This window comes from Bubalus kerabau, chromosome 9, assembly GCF_029407905.1.
Source record: "Bubalus kerabau isolate K-KA32 ecotype Philippines breed swamp buffalo chromosome 9, PCC_UOA_SB_1v2, whole genome shotgun sequence".
Lineage (NCBI taxonomy): Eukaryota > Metazoa > Chordata > Mammalia > Artiodactyla > Bovidae > Bubalus > Bubalus kerabau.
The window spans coordinates 87,850,562-87,873,400 of record NC_073632.1 but is presented as its reverse complement, the minus strand read 5'-3'; the positions used below and the strand labels follow the sequence as shown (position 1 = coordinate 87,873,400).

General features: G+C 40.7%; 1 protein-coding gene and 1 long non-coding RNA gene across 6 annotated transcripts in view; one reads left to right on the top strand and one right to left on the bottom strand.

Moving 5' to 3' along the window:
* The window catches only part of ADGRG6 (adhesion G protein-coupled receptor G6), a 153,929-nt gene extending 134,120 nt beyond the window's left edge, over positions 1 to 19,809 (bottom strand). For 4 of the 5 annotated variants that reach the window (XM_055535776.1, XM_055535778.1, XM_055535779.1 and 1 more), the window contains exons 1-2: positions 19,309 to 19,809; positions 11,102 to 11,202 (exon numbers count right to left, since the gene is read on the bottom strand). In XM_055535776.1, the coding sequence (XP_055391751.1) occupies positions 11,102 to 11,202; positions 19,309 to 19,310 (103 nt within the window). In that variant the 5' untranslated portion in view covers positions 19,311 to 19,809. Of the gene's footprint in view, positions 1 to 11,101; positions 11,203 to 18,883; positions 19,006 to 19,308 lie in introns of those variants that run through there. The other variant, XM_055535777.1, reaches the window with a different exon arrangement.
* LOC129620088 (uncharacterized) lies at positions 19,132 to 20,900 on the top strand. Its single transcript, XR_008698369.1, has 3 exons — positions 19,132 to 19,263; positions 19,373 to 19,524; positions 20,380 to 20,900. It is a non-coding gene; the product is annotated as an uncharacterized LOC129620088 (long non-coding RNA).
* Positions 20,901 to 22,839: the final 1,939 nt, after the last annotated feature.

Here is a 22,839-nt window from a genome sequence, read left to right as displayed (position 1 = left end):
AGAAGGGAGTGACAGGGATGAGATGCTTGGATGGCATCACCAACTCAACGGATATGAGTTTAAGCAAATACCAGGAGATAGTGAAGGACAGGGAAGCCTGGTGTGCTGCAGTCCATGGGGTCGCAGAGTCAGACCCAACTGAGCATGTACTCACACACACAGGAGGGCAAGCACTTGACCACTTGATGGCATTATAAAGCTAGAGAGCTATGAAATTACATAAAGTAAGGACTGTGGACTCTATCCTGTGGGCGATGAGAATCTTAGGGGAACTTCATCAGGGTGGTGGCATGATTCCAACTGTGGTTTAACAGAAACCTGGATGCAAGGGGATGATCAGGAGCTCACACAGTATTCCTGGTGGAGATGAGAGCCCCAATCGTTAAAAAGTTAACAAAGGCATTTCCAACCTAGATTCAGCAACTGTTGATCACAACAAAATATGAGTTTGAGCATGAAAGAGAAAGCATCTAGTGTGTCTAAAATTTTATTAATATCTCCAGCTTTTTGATGTATCTATGAATGCAGTTCACTAAGGAGGAAAGGAAGGCTGCCATTTCTGAAGTAAAATGACATGATAGAGAAAAAGCATAAACTACAGATTCAATAAACCAAAGACAATTCTACTACTGAGTTACCTAACTGTCATCTAAGGAAGTTCTTACCCTCTGCTCCTCAAGCATACCTTTCTGGTTACACGTATCTTACTGAACTACAACTGACAGCGACCTGGCTATCCCCTAACTGAGCTGGAATCCCTCATTCAGTTTCGATAGCACTTTTCCTCCAGCTACATCCTCCACCGTCTGGCCTCCCCATTACATGTCTACGTTCAGTCTTGAGTCTCTTCTGCAGAGATCCTTATTCTAGAAACAGGAAGTACTGATCCTTTCATAAAATCACTTTCAGTGCACTTGTGGGTTCGTCCTTGACCTTTTCTCTGCCTACATTGCCCTTCTCCATTTCCGTATTCACTTTCTATCTTCTTGCTTTCAGTTAAGGTCAGAGATGATACTCAATAGGGATGAAAGACTTCCACAACTGCATCAGATTTTACAGCCAGCCCTCCAACCTGATTACAGAGCAAGTTCTTCAAATGGTGAATGACAAAGCCATACCATTTTGTAAATATTTTTTCATCACCCTTGATACAAGATGGAGTTTTAACACTACCTCCCGTGTGCAAACTTTTCTGAGATCTCTTCTGTTATCCCTTGATATCAGAGTCACAATTTTATTAGACCACATATCACAGTCCTTCCTGTTTGTCTCATGTCAGTCTCCCCAACAACACTAAAACTCCATGATTTAGTTCTGCATAGCCAGGACTTTGATAAGAGTCTGATACATATCTGATACACACACACAGTACTCAAAAATTATGGAATTATGATAACATAGCCCTTAGAGTTTAAATGCATTTAAAAGGAGCAATATAATTACATGTTCTCTGTAACTCCTTTAAGTACTATAATGCTCTCACAAATGTCAAATGTACTTTAATAATATTGGGGGAGGGAAAGGTTCTGATTAAGCATACCAAACTTTTAGATTTGCTAGACTCACTCTTTCCTCCTCTGCTACTCCACCCGGTAAAACATACTTACTCATTAAGTCTAGAATAAGTTTTTTTTCCCCCTCTCTTTTTAGTTCCTTTCCATTTTGTTCTTTTCCACACTCTTTACTTACTAAATACTATTATATTGCAATCTTAGAAAGAAGAGTACCAAAAAGCACATATATATTTTACTTGTTGAAAATAAAAGGGAAACTCCATAAAAAATTATTCATTTGAAAGTAGCAGAAAATTTTGTACCTGCCAAAGCCTACAGTTCCAAAATTTATCTTATCTAAGGAAGTTACCAGAGCTCGGGCAGCTGCAACGGCACGCCTGAGGCCAGGGGAGGCAGCCAGGAGGAGCAACCCCACGTCCAAGGAGCAGTGGCTGCGCGGGCGCCGGAGGGCCTAGAGGAGCTATTCCACGTTCAAGGTTGGGAGTGGTGGGGGTGAGGAGATACCCCTCATCCAAAGTAAGGAGCAGCGGCTGAGCTTTGCTGGAGCACCCTGAAGAGATACCACACGTCCAAGGTAAGACAAACCCAAGTTAAGACGGTAGGTGTTGCAAGTGGGCATCAGAGGGCAGACACACTGAAACCATAATCACAGAAAACTAGTCAATCTAACACACTAGGACCACAGCCTTGTCTAACTCAATGAAACTAAGCCATGCCCTGTGGGGACACCCAGGACAGGCGGGTCATGGTGGAGAGGTCTAACAGAATGTGGCCCACTGGAGAAGGGAAGGGCAAACCACTTCAGTATTCTTGCCTTGAGAACCCCATGAACAGTATGAAAAGGCAAAATGATAGGATACTAAAAGAAGAACTCCCCAGGTCAATAGGTGCCCAATATGCGACTGGAGATCAGTGGAGAAATAACGCCAGAAAGAATGAAGGGATGGAGCCAAAGCAAAAACAATACCCAGTTGTGGATGTGACTGGTGATAGAAGCAAGGTCTGATGCTGTAAAGAGCAATATTGCATAGGAACCTGGAATGTCTGGTCCATGAATCAAGGCAAATTGGAAGTGGTCAAACAGGAGATGGCAACAGTGAACGTCGACATTCTAGGAATCAGTGAACTAAAATGGACTGGAATGGGTGAATTTAACTCAAATGACCATTCTATCTACTACTGAGGACAGGAATCCCTCAGAAGAAATGGAGTAGCCATCATGGTCAACAAAAGAGTCCAAAATGCAGTACTTGGATGCAATCTCAAAAACGACAGAATGATCTCTGTTCATTTCCAAGGCAAACCATTCAATATCACAGTAATCCAAGTCTATGCCCCAACCAGTAATGCTGAAGAAGCTGAAGTTGAACGGTTCTATGAAGACCTAGAACTAACACCCAAAAAAGATGTCCTTTTCATTATAGGGGACTGGAATGCAAAAGTAGGAAGTCAAGAAACACCTGGAGTAACAGGCAGATTTGGCCTTGGAATACGGAATGAAGCAGGGCAAAGGCTAATAGAGTTTTGCCAAGAAAATGCACTGGTCATAGCAAACACCCTCTTCCAACAACACAAGAGAAGACTCTACACATGGACATCACCAGATGGTCAACACCAAAATCGGACTGATTATATTCTTTGCAGCCAAAGATGGAGAAGCTCTATACAGTCAGCAAAAACAAGACTGGGAGCTGACTGTGGCTCAGATCATGAACTCCTTATTGCCAAATTCAGACTGAAATTGAAGAAAGTAGGGAAAACCACTAGACCATTCAGGTATGACCTAAATCAAATCCCTTCTGATTATGCAGTGGAAGTGAGAAATAGATTTAAGGGCCTAGATCTGATAGATAGAGTGCCTGATGAACTACGGATGGAGGTTCGTGACACTGTACAGGAGACAGGGATCAAGACCATCCCCATGGAAAAGAAATGCAAAAAAGCAAAATGGCTGTCTGGGGAGGCCTTACTAATAGCTGTGAAAAGAAGAGAAGTGAAAAGCAAAGGAGAAAAAGAAAGATATAAGCACCTGAATGCAGAGTTCCAAAGAATAGCAAGAAGAGATAAGAAAGCCTTCCTCAGCGATCAATGAAATAGAGGAAAACAATAGAATGGGAAAGACTAGAGATCTCTTCAAGAAAATTAGAGATACCAAGCGAACATTTCATGCAAAGATGGGCTTGATAAAGGACAGAAATGGTATGGACCTAACAGAAGCAGAAGATATTAAGAAGAGTGGCAAGAATACACAGAAGAACTGTACAAAAAAGATCTTCACGACCCAGATAATCACGATGGTGTGATCACTGACCTAGAGCCAGACATCCTGGAATGTGAAGTCAAGTGGGCCTTAGAAAGCATCACTACGAACAAAGCTAGTGGAGGTGATGGAATTCCAGTGGAGCTATTTCAAATCCTGAAAGATGATGCTGTGGAAGTGCTGCACTCAGTATGCCAGCAAATTTGGAAAACTCAGCAGTGGCCACAGGACTGGAAAAGGTCTGTTTTCATTCCAATCCCAAAGAAAGGCAATGCCAAAGAATGCTCAAACTACTGCACAATTGCACTAATCTCACAGGCTAGTAAAGTAATGCTCAAAATTCTCCAAGCCAGGCTTCAGTAATACATGAACCGTGAACTTCCAGATGTTCAAGCTGGTTTTAGAAGGGGCAGAGGAACCAGAGATCAAATTGCCAACATCTGCTGGATCATGGAAAAAGCAAGAGAGTTCCAGAAAAACATCTATTTCTGCTTTATTGACTATGCCAAAGCCTTTGACTGTGTGGATCACAATAAGCTGTGGAAAATTCTGAAAGAGATGGGAATACCAGACCACCTGACCTGCCTCTTGAGAAATCTGTATGCAGGTCAGGAAGCAACAGTTAGAACTGGACATGGAACAACAGACTGGTTCCAAATAGGAAAAGGAGTACGTCAAGGCTGTATATTGTCACCCTGCTTATTTAACTTACATGCAGAGTACATCATGAGAAATTCTGGGCTGGAAGAAGCACAAGCTGGAATCAAGATTGCTGGGAGAAATATCAATAACCTCAGATATGCAGATGACACCACCCTTATGGCAGAAAGTGAAGAGGAACTAAAAAGCCTCTTGATGAAAGTGAAAGAGGAGTGTGAAAAAGTTGGCTTAAAGCTCAACATTCAGAAAATGAAGATCATGGCATCTGGTCCCATCACTTCATGGGAAATAGATGGGGAAACAGTGTCAGACTTGATTTTTTGGAGCTTCAAAATCACTACAGATGGTGACTGCAGCCATGAAATTTAAAGACACTTACTCCTTGGAAGGAAAGTTATGACCAACCTAGATAGCATATTCAAAAGCAGAGACATTACTTTGCCAACAAAGGTTCGTCTAGTCAAGGCTATGGTTTTTCCTGTGGTCAGGTATGGATGTGAGAGTTGGATTGTGAAAAAAGCTGAGCACCGAAGAATTGATGCTTTTGAACTATGGTGTTGGAGAAGACTCTTGAGAGTCCCTTGGACTGCAAGGAGATCCAACCAGTCCATTCTGAAGGAGATCAGCCCTGGGATTTCTTTGGAGGGAATGATGCTAAAGCTGAAACTCCAGTACTTTGGCCACCTCATGCAAAGAGTTGACTCATTGGAAAAGACTCTGACGCTGGGAGGGATTGGGGGCAGGAGAAGGGGACGACAGAGGATAAGATGGCTGGATGGCATCACTGACTCGATCGACGTGAGTCTGAGTGAACTCCGGGAGTTGGTGATGGACAGGAGGCCTGGTGTGCTGCGATTCATGGGGTCGCAAAGAGTCAGATACACCTGAGCGACTGAACCAACTGACTGAACAAAGTTACCTTCCTAATCTCTCACTGTGTACAAAACTTACCTACTAAGATTGAAAGAAAATACAGACGAACCTTTTGAGGTAACTATTAAAACGATGTGTATATCAAAAAAAAAGACCCTCTCTGTAGCAAAATGAATTGACCTAGAGATTATCTTAGCAAGTGAAGTAAATCAGATAGAGAAAGACAAATACCATATGATATTACTTATACGTGGGACCTAAGAGGATGAGATGGTTGGATGGCATCACCAACTCAATGGACATGAGTTTGAACAAACTCTGGGAGATGATGAAGGACAGGGAAGCCTGCTGGTGCTGCTGCTGCTGCTGCTAAGATGCTTCAGTCGTGTCCGACTCTGTGTGACCCCATAGACGGAAGCCCACTAGGCTCCCCCTGGCACACTGCAATTCATGGGATCGCAAAGAGTCAGATATGATTTAGCAACTGAAAAACAATAACAACAAAAAGCAGTTCTGATGAACTTACTTACAAAACAGAGACAGATTCACAAAGACAGAAAACAAATTTATGGTTATCAAAGTGGGGTGTGAAAGATTAAAAAAAAAAAAAAGACTATACACACACACTCACTCTGTGATTAAACTGGAGACTGAGGAGGCCTTCATTGTTTTTAGTAGAAAATTCTCTTCAATATTAAGATTCCTTCTGCATTCCTTCTTCATCGCCAGTGATGGCAATTTCAAAGGACAGCTGGTTTTATCTTTTGGCAACCGATTACTAAAAGCCATTTGGTACTTGAAACATCAACCCCAAAATATTCAGACTAAGTCTGTTATCACTTCCAAATGACCACTCTATCCAAAGACCACCATTTCATTCCTACTGACTTCATTATTCCAAAGTAAATGTACCATTTAAGTCATTTTTTTTTTAATTCAGTAAGACTTTTCCTCTCTCAAAAAGACCAAGTTGTTACACCAAAGCAACACTGTGGTGGCTGACTCGAAGGACATGAGTCCACAGCTGCTGCCCAGCCTCACAGAAGCCTCACATAACACAGTGGAGACAGAGATGCTCTAAAACATTCCTCAGATTACTAGAGACTCATCACCAGCCTGATCTGCCTGGTCTACAAACTGTTTACCAACTCTCTCTAAAGGATGACAGCCAAGCCTGGAGACAAACGTGATCTGAGCAGTGAAGGGGAGGACTCTGGACAGGACCCTCCCTTTCCTAATGCTTAATTCCTAAGTGGTGCCAGTGTCACGGAGGCCGTCACACCGCTTAGTCACTTGATATTGTCACCGTGGTGACAAGATGAGTCACCCCCATTCCACGTTTATGTAATTGACTTTATGACCCCAGTGTAAGATTTCATATTTACCTACATCAAATTCAGATCATTTCACAGGAATATGAGGGCAATTATCTACAGGGAAGATGCATCAAAGAGACTTCTGTATGTAACTTTCTGAGGTTTGCTATTCAGTCACACTGGCTCTTCTAAACTGAAGTGTAGAATGGGAACACAGCCTTTTAGCTGAAAGCCTCAGACGGTAATTTGGAGCATTTTGACCCTGACTGAAGGAAAGAACCCGCAAACATTTATCATCGTATGATTTTCTGTTTGTCACTTAAGCATTACTCTGGCTCTTTCTTCACTTGATAAGAATAGTTTACACAAGTAGATCCTTATTTCTGACCTTCCAGATATACTTATTTAGTAATTAATGCAAAGACACTGGAGTGGGTTGCCATTTCCTTCTTCAGTGAATTAATGACATATTCATACTAAAATGGCTAGGAAAAAACAAAACAACTAGGAGATTTATAAAAAGATTATTTTTTTATGCATTAGAAAGCCTGTTGAGCAAATACAAAACATGTATAAAAGATGTCTAATACTCCATCACAGATTGCAATGTAACTGATAGAATAATGGCCCATTCTATGATCATGAGAAAAATGAACATACAAACAAATCCAAAAAAAGCACAAGCTTTCTTTAGCTCAATCATCTGCCTTCCAGAACCGTGCAGTGCTCTGGGCTAGAAAGTACACAATTCAGGTCAGACTGTACTTTCAGAAACATTTCCCCCTTTAGCTGTTGCCCTATCGTAGATATCAACATAACACTGAGTTTTGAAATAATCTGCTGTCGATTTTCAGGAGTGAAGGGAGGCTCCTCCCTCAGCGCTCGTGACTAAGACTATCTGTGTGGAAACAGCCTCCTGGTTGCTAAGGAATTCATTGGCTCTTGGCTGTTTGTTTCCCACTCTGTTTGAAGCCACAACCTTCTGTCTGCTTGAGATATCATCATTCATCTTCAGAGCTATAGCGTGTAACACTACATAAAAAGAGGTTCTTATTTGAAACACCATTTGGAGATTCTTATCAAGTGAAAGAACAGCTAGCGTAACGGTTGTGATTAACAGAAAAGTGTAATATTCATAACATGTCAACAGTCTCTCTGGCCAATATTTTAATGCGTTTTTTTAACACCAAAGCATTTCATCAAGATTTTTTGTTTCCCCAAATTACTAAAATAATACACGCTCACTGTAACAAGGCAAACAATTTGTAGTTGTATGAAGTTCCATTGCTTTCCTGCTTCTCACTCCCACCCTAAAATAATCCATTTTATGCCCCTGTAATAATCCATTTTAAAACCTGATGTGTATCATTCCATGTTTTATCCCAAAAGACAGAGCCGCCATGTTAGTGCATGCCTTTTACCCAAACTTTGATAATACTGGATGTTATCAGCCTTCCTAAATATTGTCAAGGAGTGGGTAGAAAACAATCACATTTTGTAATTTGTACTTCTGTGGGGCCAGTTTAAATATTCAAAGGTCATACTGCTGTAGTTCTTCTTAAAAATTATATTCATCAGCTGTCAAAAGACAAGGCATTCTTTTTCTTTATTACTTTTTAAAATCCTGAAGGGTATAAACCTTGTATACTATTTGCTTTGTAAATGTCCACGAAACTACAAATGTTAACTTGCCTAGAAGACTCAAAGTTGTAGTTCTACGTTATGAGGTAAAGTGTGGATATTATCAGAATCAAACTATAGGATCCTAATTTTTAATCATCCGAACTAAGTGTCAATCTCAACAATCAAGAGGTTTTGCCAACCCTCCAATCCAGCTATAGCAGTCAAATTAACAAAACATTAACAAGCAGAAGAGTAACCAAAATCAACAGATTATCACTAAAGGTAAAACAAGAATGACCACAAGGCTCCTTTGTACTGGGGGATAAGCAGGCTTATCTGAGATGGTAATAATTAAGGCCTGAGTATCAAGAAAGAACCAAGATTAGGGAGAAAAGGGTACTGAGAAAGCACAGTCAAGGAATAGAAAGAACATGTGTCTAAAAAACAGTGACTTTAGGAGAGAATAGCAGGAAGTAGGAGGTATTGGGAAAGATTGAAGGCAGGAGAAGAAAGGGATGACGGAGGATGAGATGGTTGGATGGCATCACTGACTCGATGTACATGAGTTTGAGCAAGCTCCGAGAGTTGGTGATGGACAGGGAAGCCTGGTGTGCTGCAGTCTATGGGGTCGCAAAGAGTCGGTCACGACTGAGCGACTGAACTGAGCTGAGGATGTACTGGAATGCATGAGAGTGAAGCAGATTTGGGGATAGGAGGTAGGAATCAAGAATCTTGTTCACACATGTGAAGTTTGAGGCCTATTATACATCCAAGTGTCTGAGGACAGGCAATCCAAGAGGTAACTCCAGGGTCCAGAAAGGGGCTCTGGCCAAAGATAAGTACTGAGGAGACACTGGCAATCAAGATGCCACTTAAAACCACTGGATTCAATGAGATCATCCAGGGGTCATCCATAGAAGTGAAAAAAGTCAGAGTTCCTATACAGAGACAAAAATCACAGTTAAGCATAAAATATCGCTTTAAAAATAGCGATATTGCACCATGATTTAAAGATAGGACTCTGAAAATTAGATATATTGATAGTAAAGTTTTAATATGCATTATTTTCATGAACCCTCTACTGAGTTAAGGCAAAAATTCTGTATAAAAATGCCAGTAATAGCCCCTAAAGTACTTCTGTGAGTTCAGCTATTCATGTGGAAGGCGGTGGCATTTTAAGTGAGTCACGTGTAAGACATATAGATACAAAATATGCTGGCTTCATGAGTAAACACAGGTAACTCTCTGTCACAAAGCCTTAGGTGATACACACACCATGTGGAGTAATAAGAGAAATTCCTTCAAAAGATTCCTTGTGTCAAACAGTAACTTAAAAATACATTTAAGTACTCTGATTCCTGTACCCTTGAGAATGACAGCCTCCTGAAATTTTACATCCCAGGTGCTTCCCCTGCCCCACCCTGGTCTCAGCTCAGTTGACCTTATTTGTTTAGTCTAAAAACATGGGTTTCATGTAATTTATTCACATGATAAGAATAATGAATGTGCACATATCAATTAACATACTGACATCTAAAATAAAAAGTCCCAATTTGATTTTTGAAGAAACCTTGAAAATTTACAAATGCCATGACCTAACAAAATGAAAGTAAAGAGACCTCAACTAACTTTAATCTCCTAATTCATCTTACATCATGTAATTGACTCTTGGAGAAGCACTTTTGAAAGCCAAGAAATAGTTCAACTGTACATGATAAAACCCAACATACATACAATTTTCAGATCTCTTTACAAGCATGCTTCTTCTTTCTGACAATGAAAGTAACAGAAAAATAGACTTCTAATGAAATTGAAACAAATATACCAAAAAAACCACTCAAAGTTCAGTTCTGTTTTGAAACCATTAAACATTAAGTACCAGGGATTTTCCAACTAAGTAGCTGAAACTCTTAAAATACGTGATGACTTGGGAAAAAAGTATTTATATATTAAATACTCCAGTTGAATATCTTGATCTATGAATAAGCAATTTTAGCAATCTATTTCCATGATTTGTTATATGTATTATTTATAATAACATACAGGTATATTATAAATATGGAACGTATGAAATCTTGAGTAAATTCCAAGTAATCAGTATATAAGACTTCATGAGTAACGATTTCATTCTAAAGGAAAATATAATAAACTGAATAAATATAGCTGTTAAAAAAAAAAAGCAAAATAAAATGGGCACAAGAGAAATTCAGTTTGCTCAAGCAACAAAATCAGGTAACTTTTAAAGATCATTAACATTCCTCAGGTTCCTATTGTCTCATTCACATAACTAGCTGTTTATAGAAAATTTGGCTTTCAATAACAGCTAAAAAGGCCTTGTTTCAAAGTTGAGAAAAAAATTGTACACATTTCAAAAATTAAATATCTTCATTCCAAAAGTACTGTAATTAAAATAAGCTTTGTCACATCATTTTAAGGCGACTACTTCATGGTCTAAAAACTTAATTCCAAATTCCTGTCTCATACATGGCAATAAAATCAGAATAATAACAAAGTCTCTACTTTTCGTAAAGAACTGAATGAGAACTTGAAAATAGAGAGTTAAGTGCTGTATATTTATTCAGTCGTAGGAAACAGCTTGCACACTTTTAATGTCAGGTATGTAGCTATCTTATCATTCAATATGGGCTAGATAAATAAATAAAACTAAAAGAAATGTAGCGAAGATCAAAGAAAATAAAACAATAAAGTAATAGAATTCACACATAATTCAAGAGGAATGAGAGGCCCATAAAGCCTGTAAGGACAGAAAAAGTCAACAAATAAAAGGCACACTTACACTGACGGCAATGTCATCATTATTAAACACAGAGTTTGAAGGAAAAAGTCTTACTTACCTGAGAGAGGAGCGTACACAAGACACAAAGCAAATAAGAACAAAAGAGAACTTGGCTTCCATTTCCAATGACAGGTCCACATTCGGGCTGAGTGAAACATCCTGCCATGAAAGAAAGCAACCATCAGGACACTTAGGCTTAGTAAAGCATTCGGTCAGAAAACGTTGTAGGTTTCTGGCAGGGACTGAAAAAGAACTTTTTCCCCGCCTTGCTTCCAAATAAGAAAAGAAACCTTGAAGATGATAAACTAAGGATTCCCCTTTAAGCTAATTAGCTAAAAGAAAAAAACCCATGCATTTTATTTGCTACTTGGTGACAACTTCCTTATCAGAGGTATATAATAGATGATTCCTGCAAAAAGATGGGGAAGTATTCTGATAATTCAAGGGAAAAAATCACTTATTAAAAAAAAAAAAACAATTCTAGCATCAATCTTCAGCATCATCAGTCACATGCCCATCTGAGTACCAAGAGGATGCTTTTATCAACCTCTTCTATAATCTCCCAGAAATTTAAACTCTAAGGAAATGTTTTTATTTTATAATATCTGCTGCTTTACAAGTGGAAATATTAAAATCAAAGCACCCAAACTTTTTTCTTTCCTCTAAAATTAAGTACTGAAGCTTAACTTAACTAGTACTAATGTTAGTTCTAAAATTATATATATTAATAGTTATCAATGTTTTTAAACGGCTGGTAAATACCAAGTATTGAAAAAACTGATAAATGACATTAAACGCAAACCCTCAATTCTCTGTACAATAGTCTTACCTCTAAACTCAAAATTATGTTTAATGAGTTAGATGGGAACATCCATATTATCTTGGCTGAAGACAGTGGCATGCTACCTTCCATTGACGTAGCCCTATCAAAAGAGGCAGACCACTGAAGGAGGCAGTGGGTGTGAAAGGCAGTCACAAAAAGGAACCATGAATGAACTGGTGAGCAGGAGTCATGAAGCAGGAAGAAAGGTGAGTGGCAGAAGGAAACCTCCAGATCTTAAAATCCCGAGAGTTACTTTCATTATAAGTGATAATTGGAAATCATTTTATTTCTAAAAGAGGAGCAACTAAAACAATGCTTTGGAGTCACAGTAAAATACTTCTTTACCTGAAGGTTGCTTATCTGGAAAAAATGTATAATAAATAGAAAACCAGAAAGTGGTAACAGAAATACTTGAATAATAAAAATCAGACATTAAACTGATTCTTGCACTTGCCTCAAGCCTGCCCTTCTAACTTATCTGAGCAACTGTTAAGTAGAGACTACTTAAGTAGCAAAGATAATAAGCTCTGGAGTCAGACCTGAGTTTGCTACTGATGAACTAGGTAATCCTTGGAAAATTGACTTGACCACCTTGTACCTCCTAATTTTCACCTGTAAAACAGGAACATCAATCTAGTCCATGGAGCTGGTGGATGATTAAGTCAAATCATGTCTTTTTTTTTTTTTATTTTTAAACTTTACATAATTGTATTAGTTTTGCCAAATATCAAAATGAATCCGCCACAGGTATACATGTGTTCCCCATCCTGAACCCTCCTCCCTCCTCCCTCCCCATTCCATCCCTCTGGGTCGTCCCAGTGCACCAGCCCCAAGCATCCAGTATTGTGCATCGAACCTGGACTGGCAACTCATTTCATACATGATATTTTACATGTTTCAAAATCAAATCATGTCTTTTAAGAAATGCGTTTAACATTCAGCAAGTGCCTCAGTGTTGTTGTTGTTATTTAGTCGCTAAGACGTGTCCGACTCTTTCGTGACCCCCTGGACTGTAGCCCAGCAGGCTCCTCTGTCCATGAGATTTCCAAGGCAAGAATACCGGAGTGGGTAGCCATTCCCTTCTCCAGGGGATCTTCCCAACCCAGGGATCAAACCTATGTCTCCTGCACTGGCAGGCAGATTCTTTACTGCTGAGCCACCAGGGAAGCCCAAGTGTTCAATAATATTAGCTATTTTTATTGTTACTATCATCCTGAGCATTTTAATATATATGTGGTTATTCTGTCAACAGTGAAGTAAGAAAAAAAAGGACTTTACAACACCAATCTATTGACTTTGTAGCTATTTCTGGGATCTCCTTGGAACAGAGATGAAATAGACTATTCAAGTATGCCATGAAAGAAGAAATTTAAAATAGTATCTGATTCTGTTCATGTTATTTTATAGTCACCAAACTAGAAGCCCCAGCATCACACAGCTCTTAGCAAAAACCAACTCTACACAAGAAAAAGGCTACATAGTACTTTTGCACAACACTGTAAATCAACTGTACCAATGAAAATTTTAAAATATTAATTTAAAAAGTATTTTTGAATGGGAGGTATACTTTCAAATACATCCATCCAAAATATTTGAAATTAAAAGCAGTGTTACTGCTTACATGAGAAGCAAGATGTTCTAGTGAATCATTCGCCGTGCTCAATCTCTCAGTTGTGTCCAACTCTTTGTGACCCCCTAGACTACAGTCCGTCAGTTTCCTCTGTCCATGGGGATTTCCAGGCAAGAATGCTGGAGTGGGCTGCCAATTCCTTTTCCAGGGGATCTTTGCAACCCAGGGATCAAACCCATGTCTCTTGCATCTCCTGCATTGGCAGATGGCTTCTTTACCAGTGCGCCACTTGGGAAATCCCAGTGAGTCATTGATAATAACAAAATGATAATGGATGTGAACTCTGGAATAGCACAGATAGTTACATCCTGGTACCTCTATCTACTGTATGTTTTGAGGGGGCAAGTACTTTAAATTCTGAACCTATTTTCTCTTCTGTAAATAGAATATTATAGAAAGAACTAGATTAACATTGCATAGAACTTAACAAGGGTTTTGAAAAGGGTGGCCAGTAAACCTCTGTTGCATGGAAAGTTCACTTATTTGGAAGAAGGGCCCATTTTCCATTGATGCTGGATTTATGAGGTGTTTCCCATTCATGCTGAGCGTGGAAGAGTGTACTTCTGAGACTAAAGAACAATCATATATTCAAAGAAATTTAGAGCTGGAAGGGCCAGGGATAAAGTCTCACCTCCTCATTTTATGGAGGAGGAGGTTAGAGGCCCAGAGAAACAAACAGGCAAACCAATGAAGCCTGGATGGTAGCCTCATAGACATTAACAGAAGGAATATTAGCCCAGGAGAACTGAAGCTTCTCAATCTTTGTGGCACATGACAATCTTCCTTTATCAGCATCAGGACACTATTAGTGAATAGTGCCCTTCTCTTATGTTCCCATGTCTTCTAAACAATACTCAGGGAATGGCGTTCATTAGTTTGGTGACACTCAATTTCATGGTGTCTGTTTCACGTGCTCATACAACTTTCTTTTGCTATAAAAGGTGCTGACACTTAGGAGTTCCATATTCTCTCCTGAAGCTATTTTACAAAAGCTGCCTACAATCCTATTAGACAAGAGCCACAAATGGCAACCAAGAGCTTAATGCATTCCAGTTCTCAGGACTCCATCATGTTGTACAGCAAAGGAACCCAGGACAGGGCAAGCACTTGTAACCAACATAAACCATATGACACGCCAACTTTCATCCACTTAACTGTTTACTGAAGAACAGAAACAAATAAATTAAGAATAGAACAGAGGGAGGAAAGCACTGTCTGTCTTCTCAAGGGATCACTTAGCAAACACACATCCCTGGGATTTAAACAACTTTCTCACAAGAATGGAAAATCCTGAACAGGGTTACTAAGGTTCCAAACAGGAACTACAAAAAAACACAGTATAATTTTGTGTCACTCCAGTTGCGGTCTCAGTGTTCTATTGAAAAGAACAGGAATACTTTTTAAGTAAAAGAGAGTCATAGACTTCTATAACCTGAAAAGAATCTAAAAGTTATGGAACAAAACCCATCATTTCACAAATGAAAAAACTATGATGTTTAAGCTACTTGCCCAAGATCACATAATCAGTGATAGCAAAATCAAAAGGACCTCCTGGGTCACCTGGCTTCCAACTCAATGGTCCTCTTTGAGAACCAAGCTAACTCTATTGGAAACTCACTCTTCAACGTATATAGACTGCAAGATGCAACATACTTAAATCTTGCATCAGAAAGTTTTAAAACTCAGCCCTTTTATAGGAATATAGATGCCATTTAATCCAAACGCATCACTGAAATAATCTAAAAAACCTGCCCAGTATTCTGTGATGACCTAGAGGGTGGAATGGGGTGGAGGGGTGAGGGAGGGTCAAGAGGAGGGGATACATGAATACTTATGGTTGATTCACATTGTCGTAAGGCAGAAACCAACACCACGTCGTAAAGCAATTATCCTCCAATTAAAAATAAATTTAAAAAAAAAACCTACTGTCTTACATCTCTTTACTCCTACTGACTCCTCTAAAAAGTCACAATCAAAGAGAAACTAGTGAAGAGATTTTGAAATTGGTGGAGAAATTAACATGGTACTAATTTTCTTAATATTAGCAATAGTCAGAATTAACTTCTTTCTCTATATCCCAATTGTATTTCTATGGCAAATCTTTTCAGGAAGGGACATGAGGAGTAGCACAGAGAATGCCTCAATTCTTCCAGAATAAAAAGCATGGTAATTTGGTTTATTTAAGCCTGCTTATAATTTTGTTTCATCTTCTGGTTAAAGATCATGTTCTTGAGCCTAAATAATGAAGTGCTATTATATTACTTAAAGTAAGTTCTTTTATTAAGTTGGGTTCATTCCTCACTTTAAAAAAGCAAAAAGGTTTATAATTCTTGAAATCTGTACAAATCTTGCCCCTTACTTGAGCTATAATATACATAACTGGCTTTACATAGATGAAATTAAGCAATCATGAGAAATACACACATCTTCACACAAACACATGTGAAACTGGGAAAATCTGAAAAAGAGAGGTGTATTGTATCAGTATCCTGGTTGTGATATTGTACTCTAGTTTTGCAAAATGTCAGCATTGGGAGGAACTGGGTAGAGTACCTGGGCTGTCTCTGTATTATTTTTTAAAACTGCATGTGAATCAACAAATACCTCAACAAAAATTTCAATTAAATAAATAAACCCTGAAGCCCCAGTAAATGTAAGTTACTTTCAGATGATTCAGGGAAAAAAGAGTATGTGTGTGTGTGTCTACAGACAATGGAAAGGAGAAGATAAGAAAAATGATAAAACAAATGGGGTAAATATTTACAATAAGTGATTCTGTGTCAAGAGTTCTTCGTGTTACTTTTGCAACTTCTCTGGAGGTTTAAAATTATTTCTAAGTAGAGGTAAATACATATGTACAGTTTTACAATGAAGAGTATCAGTGTTTATCTAATGAGCCTCTCATCACTTCTGGGTTATATTGCTTTAATCATTGCCAGTTTGATAGAAAACATAATGTCTCATTTGGATTTCCTTTATTTGGATTGGCATATTGAATGATTTGTATAGTTAATTTCCATTATAAACATTTTCTTTTCTAGTGATTTTTTTAAACCAATTCTATACTAAATATGTTAAGCCTTGGTCATATTTGTTGTAAATGTTTTCATTACAGCAATATTGAAGTTTTCCTTAAGGCATTCCAAGTAATTCCATCCTGAGTAATGTTAATAAGGGAGAGTAAGATGACACTCAGGTAGTGCACTCAAGTTTTATTGGCATTTTTAGTTACGACTGAAATGGCCTTTAAATGTTTATAGCCCCAGTCACTTGCTGTGCTTCCTCACATCGTCCAATGCAGATAATGTTTTAATGTCATCCAATTAGAAATGAAGTGGAAAGATGCAATTTTGCCCAAGCATGCCACACACACTGAACAAAGTCTTTTTTTATTTAGTCTAAAGTCTAAATGGTCTCTAGAAACTTTTGATCATCGCATTAGAAATGTAAACCCTTGTAAGACATGGGCAGTCAGAAAAATGGTCAGGTTTAAGGAAGTAGCTGTCAGTTTATTTTTAATATGTAAACTGATTCTCTTTCAGATCATTATTTCCAGAAATCAGAGTGACGTGTCCACTTGGGCAGTAAAACTACAAGCTTCTAATATTTCCCATAAGCCAAGAGACAATAGCCTCATTCACCATTCACACTGGAAAAGCACAATGTCATGTAATTTATATAAGCCATAAATGGAACAGTAGCTTCATGCAGCTTGAGACCAATTAATGCAAGTCTTGCTAAATCTACTAAAATTTAAAATTATGCAGTCACTACAACTCCAAAGTATATTTGTAAAGTCTCTAATTCCACAACTTGAGTGTACTAATATATAAACACTCTTTATCCACAAGAGTAGGCAGAAAACATATTCAAACAATTTGTATATTTGAATCTATCAAAATTAAAAATTTAAATTATAATTACATTTTCAATGAGATAGTAGGAATATTTACCTTGGAAAGGGTATTACTTCCATATATCCTAATATACTGATATCTAAAAAGAATCAGATAATCTTAAACCATTCCATATGAATTATAACCAGGAAAAAAGAAAAAGTTGCAATCTGACAAGAAATGGAAAAACATTCTGTCAAAATAGCTCAATAAAAAACTTGAATCAGAGTAATAACTTTGTGATTAAATATCCATGCTTGTACTGTATAATGACATTAAGATTTTTTAAATCATATATGATTCAAATGGACTACATAATTTCATAACCAGGAAATTTTAACATTACTTGATCAGTTTCACATCTTTTAAAACCTGGTATTTATATATTTTTTCATGTATAATGTAGTTTTCCCCCCATAAGATCCAAATCACCTAGGAAAGCTTATAGAAAGCTAGACAAACATCTGCTATTAAAACCCTTACTATGAAAAAACTAAATAAAATAAAACCCTTACTATGTATTTTCAGGAAAAACTGAAGCTTAAAACAAACTCACATTCATTCAAAATGTGTTGCCTGTATATAAGAATAAGTCTTATATGAAGCTATTTGGCCACATCCCAAAATAAATTCTTTCAGGTTATACCTTGCTGATCCCACTGGGTAAATGAAAGTTTCAAACTCACAGGTGTGGAATGACTTCACATGCAGTTTAATAAAAATAAGTGGTTCCTTTCTAATTATACCGCTCACTACCAGGAACAGACCGGCCAAGGGCTAGGCTTCTGGACACTAACACTTTTTCCTATTTTGAAAATGTGTGCCGGAGGGAGTAAGGCAGAAGGTCCAAGGAATGGAAAAAGACAGGCCTGAGGGGCAGGTTTTTTCCCAGGTATTAAATTGAAAGAGGAAATTTAAGTGGAAGTAAGTAAGGCTCCAAAAGTTGGGGGTAGAAGGGTGTTTATCAATTTCTAGAAACTCTTGTATATTAGTCAGTGGAAGGGAGTTAAATGTCTGTCCAGATGTCTGCCCAAGATTAAACAAAACACCAGAGGGAAAATTATATGTTACAAGAAAAAGTAACTTCTGAGTTGGCCACAAAAATAAGCTGGGTCTTTCGAGAACAACCTTCCTTTTTCCATTTTGGAAGGCTAAGCTAAGCGGTGCTGGGGGCCCTTCAGCGGGGTCGCCCTGAAGCACCTCACCACTTGGAGGACAAGTCCATAGAAACAAAACACATCAGGTTTCTCTAAGCGTTTCATCGCCCTACACCCCCCACTCCTGCTTCTACACAAGCCCCTTCAGAGATCCTATCACGTAAAATGGCATCTTCCTTAAGGACTTTTTAATCTGTAAAGTACACGGAGAACCTTTTCTGCGCGCTTAAAAAAAAAAAAAGAAAATCATTCAAACAACCCAAAGATCCAAGAATAACTTCTACAGTCAAGGGTGACAATGTGTAAAGTCAACATTCTCTCCGCATACTAGTACCTTCCAAGCCCCCAGGTGCTGATCCAGGAGAGCGCCTTCTTGGCAGGGCCCGGCCCCTGGATGGAGCGACCGCGCCTGTGACTTCTTGTTGCATTTGAATCGAAAACGTTTTCCCCATTCTTGAAGCCCTGCCCTTTTTATTATGCTTTACGCCGCCCAAACGTGAGGTTTACCTCTGGCTGGGGGAAAAAAAAAAAAAAAAGCCAGCCGCACACACATGTCACAGCTCCGCCTGGCAAAACAGCAGCTCACTCCTCATTGCCTCGAGGGGCGAAGTGAAGACAAACCGGTTTATTCTGTCGGTGCTCAGTGCGGCTGAAGTCTTTACAAAGCCGTGGGGTCGGGGACCGGGAGTTAGGGGGCAGGGCAAGGGGGCACAGGTAAAGGTGTTAAGGAATTCTGAGCTGAAAGGGTGGTGTACTTACATGTTGGCACCACTGCGCTGGGGTCCCCAGGGGCCGCGCGGTCATGCTCCACCACCTTCACCAGGCTCTGCGGCTCCGAGTTCCCCCGATGAAGCCCCTACCTGGGCCGAGCGCGGTGGCCGGACCCTCCTTCACGCTCTTTCTGGAGAGTTCATCGGCGTTTCGCGGGCAGCTCCGGGGTGGCGCAAGGTGGAAGGTCGGCGCCGCGGAGTTCAAGTGCGGATCGTCGCGGCCAGGGAGCGGGCGGGGCGGCAGGTTCCTCCTTACGGAGAAGTTGGAGGAAAGTTAGGGCGAGAACGTGGAAGCGGCTGGGTCCGCCTTGGAGCCGGTGCTGGGTGCTCGGGGTGCCCCGGGGCTCCCAGGGCGGCTGGGTGGGCGGGAAGGTGGAGGGGTCCGCTGGCGTGCGGCAGCACGTGGTCACCCGCTTTGTGGCTCCAGTCTCCCCCGCTACCCCGCCCCGCGGGCTCGGGTTGCTCTCGGGACCGGTCCACCCCGCCCGCGCTTCCGGCGCCGAGTGTGCCGGACCAGGGGCTCAGGTGCGGCTGCCCCCGCGGCGTCTGGCCGGGCCCCACGCGGCCCTGGGGCGGCCCCAGCCTCGCTGATCCGCCGCGGGGGCCGTCCCGGAGGCGCGGCCGCCCCACCCAGGATCCCAGCCCCGGGGCTGGAGGGAAGAGTCTGGCTGCGGGGTGGGAGAGGAACTCCCCAGGCTGGCAGCGAGGGGCAAGTTGCTGGGGCCGGAGTGGGTGGGAGACTGGCTCCCGGCCCGGCGCGGCTGCCCGGCGGGGGAGGGGGCGGGGCAGGCCCAGAGGTCGCCCGAAGCCGGGAGCCCTGAATTCAGGAGACCCTCCCTGCGAGACCTGAGCAGCTCGGAAGGCCCGCGGGGATGGGGACATCTCCTCCCTGTCCCCCGAGTCTGCACGGAGCCCCGCCGCCAAGTTCCCGCGCCATTGCCTTGCTTTCTCCTTTTTTGTTTCTTGCTTTTCAGTCCCTTTCTTTGCTCTTCTCCTTGCTTTTCTTTCATGTCTTCCCCCCACTCCTCTCTTCTTTTGTTCTTTTTCTAATGATTATCAGGGTGAAGGGTGAGCCGTCTGTCCTCAGCGCGCACCCAGCCACCCCATACCATCACCACATCTCTTGGTCTCTGCTGGGAGAGAGGGGATGAGAGTCCCTCAGAGCGCCCTTCTCCAATCAAGGATGAAGACCAGCCTTAAGAGGAACCTGCGGAAGCCGCCCTATTCCTATGGCCAGCACAGAAATACACCACTACCTTCTCCCACTGATTTGTTGACACCTGTAATTTCATCCTTTGGGCTTAGAATTTTGTCTTCTGTTGAAACATATCAAGTACTCCTAAGGAGTGGTAACACTGTAAAGCTTTGACATTGCCTTTGGTTTGGATTGTTCAAATCCCTTCTGGAAAGAAGCTGATAGGCAGCAGAAACAGCCTGAGAGATCTAAGAGTGGTTGCGGGGGGGTTAAATGAAAGCGAAAACTGGGCAGGACAGGTGACAAACTGCTTGCTCCACAATCTGGCATGGGACCCTCCTTCTTCATCCCCCTCCTGCTGCTTCACTGGGACTCACGGATAGGGCTGGACAAGTCATGCTTTCTTTTAAAATCTGCACCACACAAAAAAAAAAGAAAGAAAGAAGGGATATTAACATGAGACTGACTAGATGTTCACCTAATATTCAGCTGGATTGATTTGCAAATGCAAATCCAATTACTCAGTGGGGAAAGTCCACTGCCTGGCCTCCTATAAAGTAGCTGCTTGGCAAAGGTATCTGGACACACCCCCTTGGAAATGAGAAGAGGAAAAAAAGGACTCACGCTTGGAAACACGTTCCCTCACCCTTGGGTACCACCACTTAATCCATGAAAATACAGAAGGCGAAACCAAATGCCAGTGCTGTACACGCATCCAGAGCCCAGCATGAACTGTGAGCATGCATACACAGGCCACAAGCAGAAGTGCCAAAATCTGTACATGACATTGATCGGCTAGTGATACAGACTAGTAGGAGTGGAAAAGAAGAGGTAGAACAGGACTTGAACACAGACAGCTATCTGCACAAAGGATGCTGGAACACTGCCACCAAATCTGGAGGCCTGAAAAATCCAGGGTGTGTTCTTCTTGTGACTTTCATCAGTATTTATTTTGATGAATAAACCATATGACTAACAGAGACATTGAATTGTAGCACTTAGTTCAGTGAAGTTGAACAGTTTTATGAAGACCTACAAGACCTTTTAGAACTAACACCCAAAAAAGATGTCCTTTTCATTATAGGGGACTGGAATGCAAAAATAGGAAGTCAAGAAACACCTGGAGTAACAGGCAAATTTGACCTTGGAATACGGAATGAAGCAGGGCAAAGGCTAATAGAGTTTTGCCAAGAAAATGCACTGGTCATAGCAAACACCCTCTTCCAACAACACAAGAGAAGACTCTACACATGGACATCACCAGATGGTCAACACCGAAATCAGATTGATTATATTCTTTGCAGCCAAAGATGGAAAAGCTCTATACAGTCAGCAAAAACAAGACCGGGAGCTGACTGTGGCTCAGATCATGAACTCCTTATTGCCAAATTCAGACTGAAATTGAAGAAAGTAGGGAAAACCACTAGACCATTCAGGTATGACCTAAATCAAATCCCTTCTTATTATAGAGTGGAAATAAGAAATAGATTTAAGGGCCTAGATCTGATAGAGTGCCTGATGAACTATGGAATGAGGTTCGTGACATTGTACAGGAGACAGGGATCAAGACCATCCCCATGGAAAAGAAATGCAAAAAAGCAAAATGGCTGTCTGGGGAGGCCTTACAAATAGCTGTGAAAAGAAGAGAAATGAAAAGCAAAGGAGCAAAGGAAAGATATAAGCATCTGAATGCAGAGTTCCAAAGAATAGCAAGAAGAGATAAGAAAGCTTTCCTCAGAGAGCAATGCAAAGAAATAGAGGAAAACAACAGAACAGGAAAGACTAGAGATCTCTTCAAGAAAATTAGAGATACCAAGGGAACATTTCATGCAAAGATGGGCTCGATAAAGAACAGAAATGGTAGGGACCTAACAGAAGCAGAAGATATTAAGAAGAGGTGGCAAGAATACACAGAAGAACTGTACAAAAAAGATCTTCACGACCCAGATAATCACAATGGTGTGATCACTGACCTAGAGCCAGACATCCTGGAATGTGACGTCAAGTGGGCCTTAGAAAGCATCACTACGAACAAAGCTAGTGGTGGTGATGGAATTCCAGTTGAGCTATTTCAAATCCTCAAAGATGATGCTGTAGCACTTAAGAGAGACTAAAATTCTAGTGTCCAGTCCTCTCATATTACAGATAGGAAAATCTCAGAGATGTGACACCTGCATAAACTATCTGGCAGTGACCAGGAACTAGGACCCAGGTCTCCAGACTGAAGTGACCAGGAACTAGGACCCAGGTCTCCAGACTGAAGTGACCAGGGGCTAGGACCCAGGTCTTGCAATTCAAATCAGCCTTTATTACACAAGACTATTC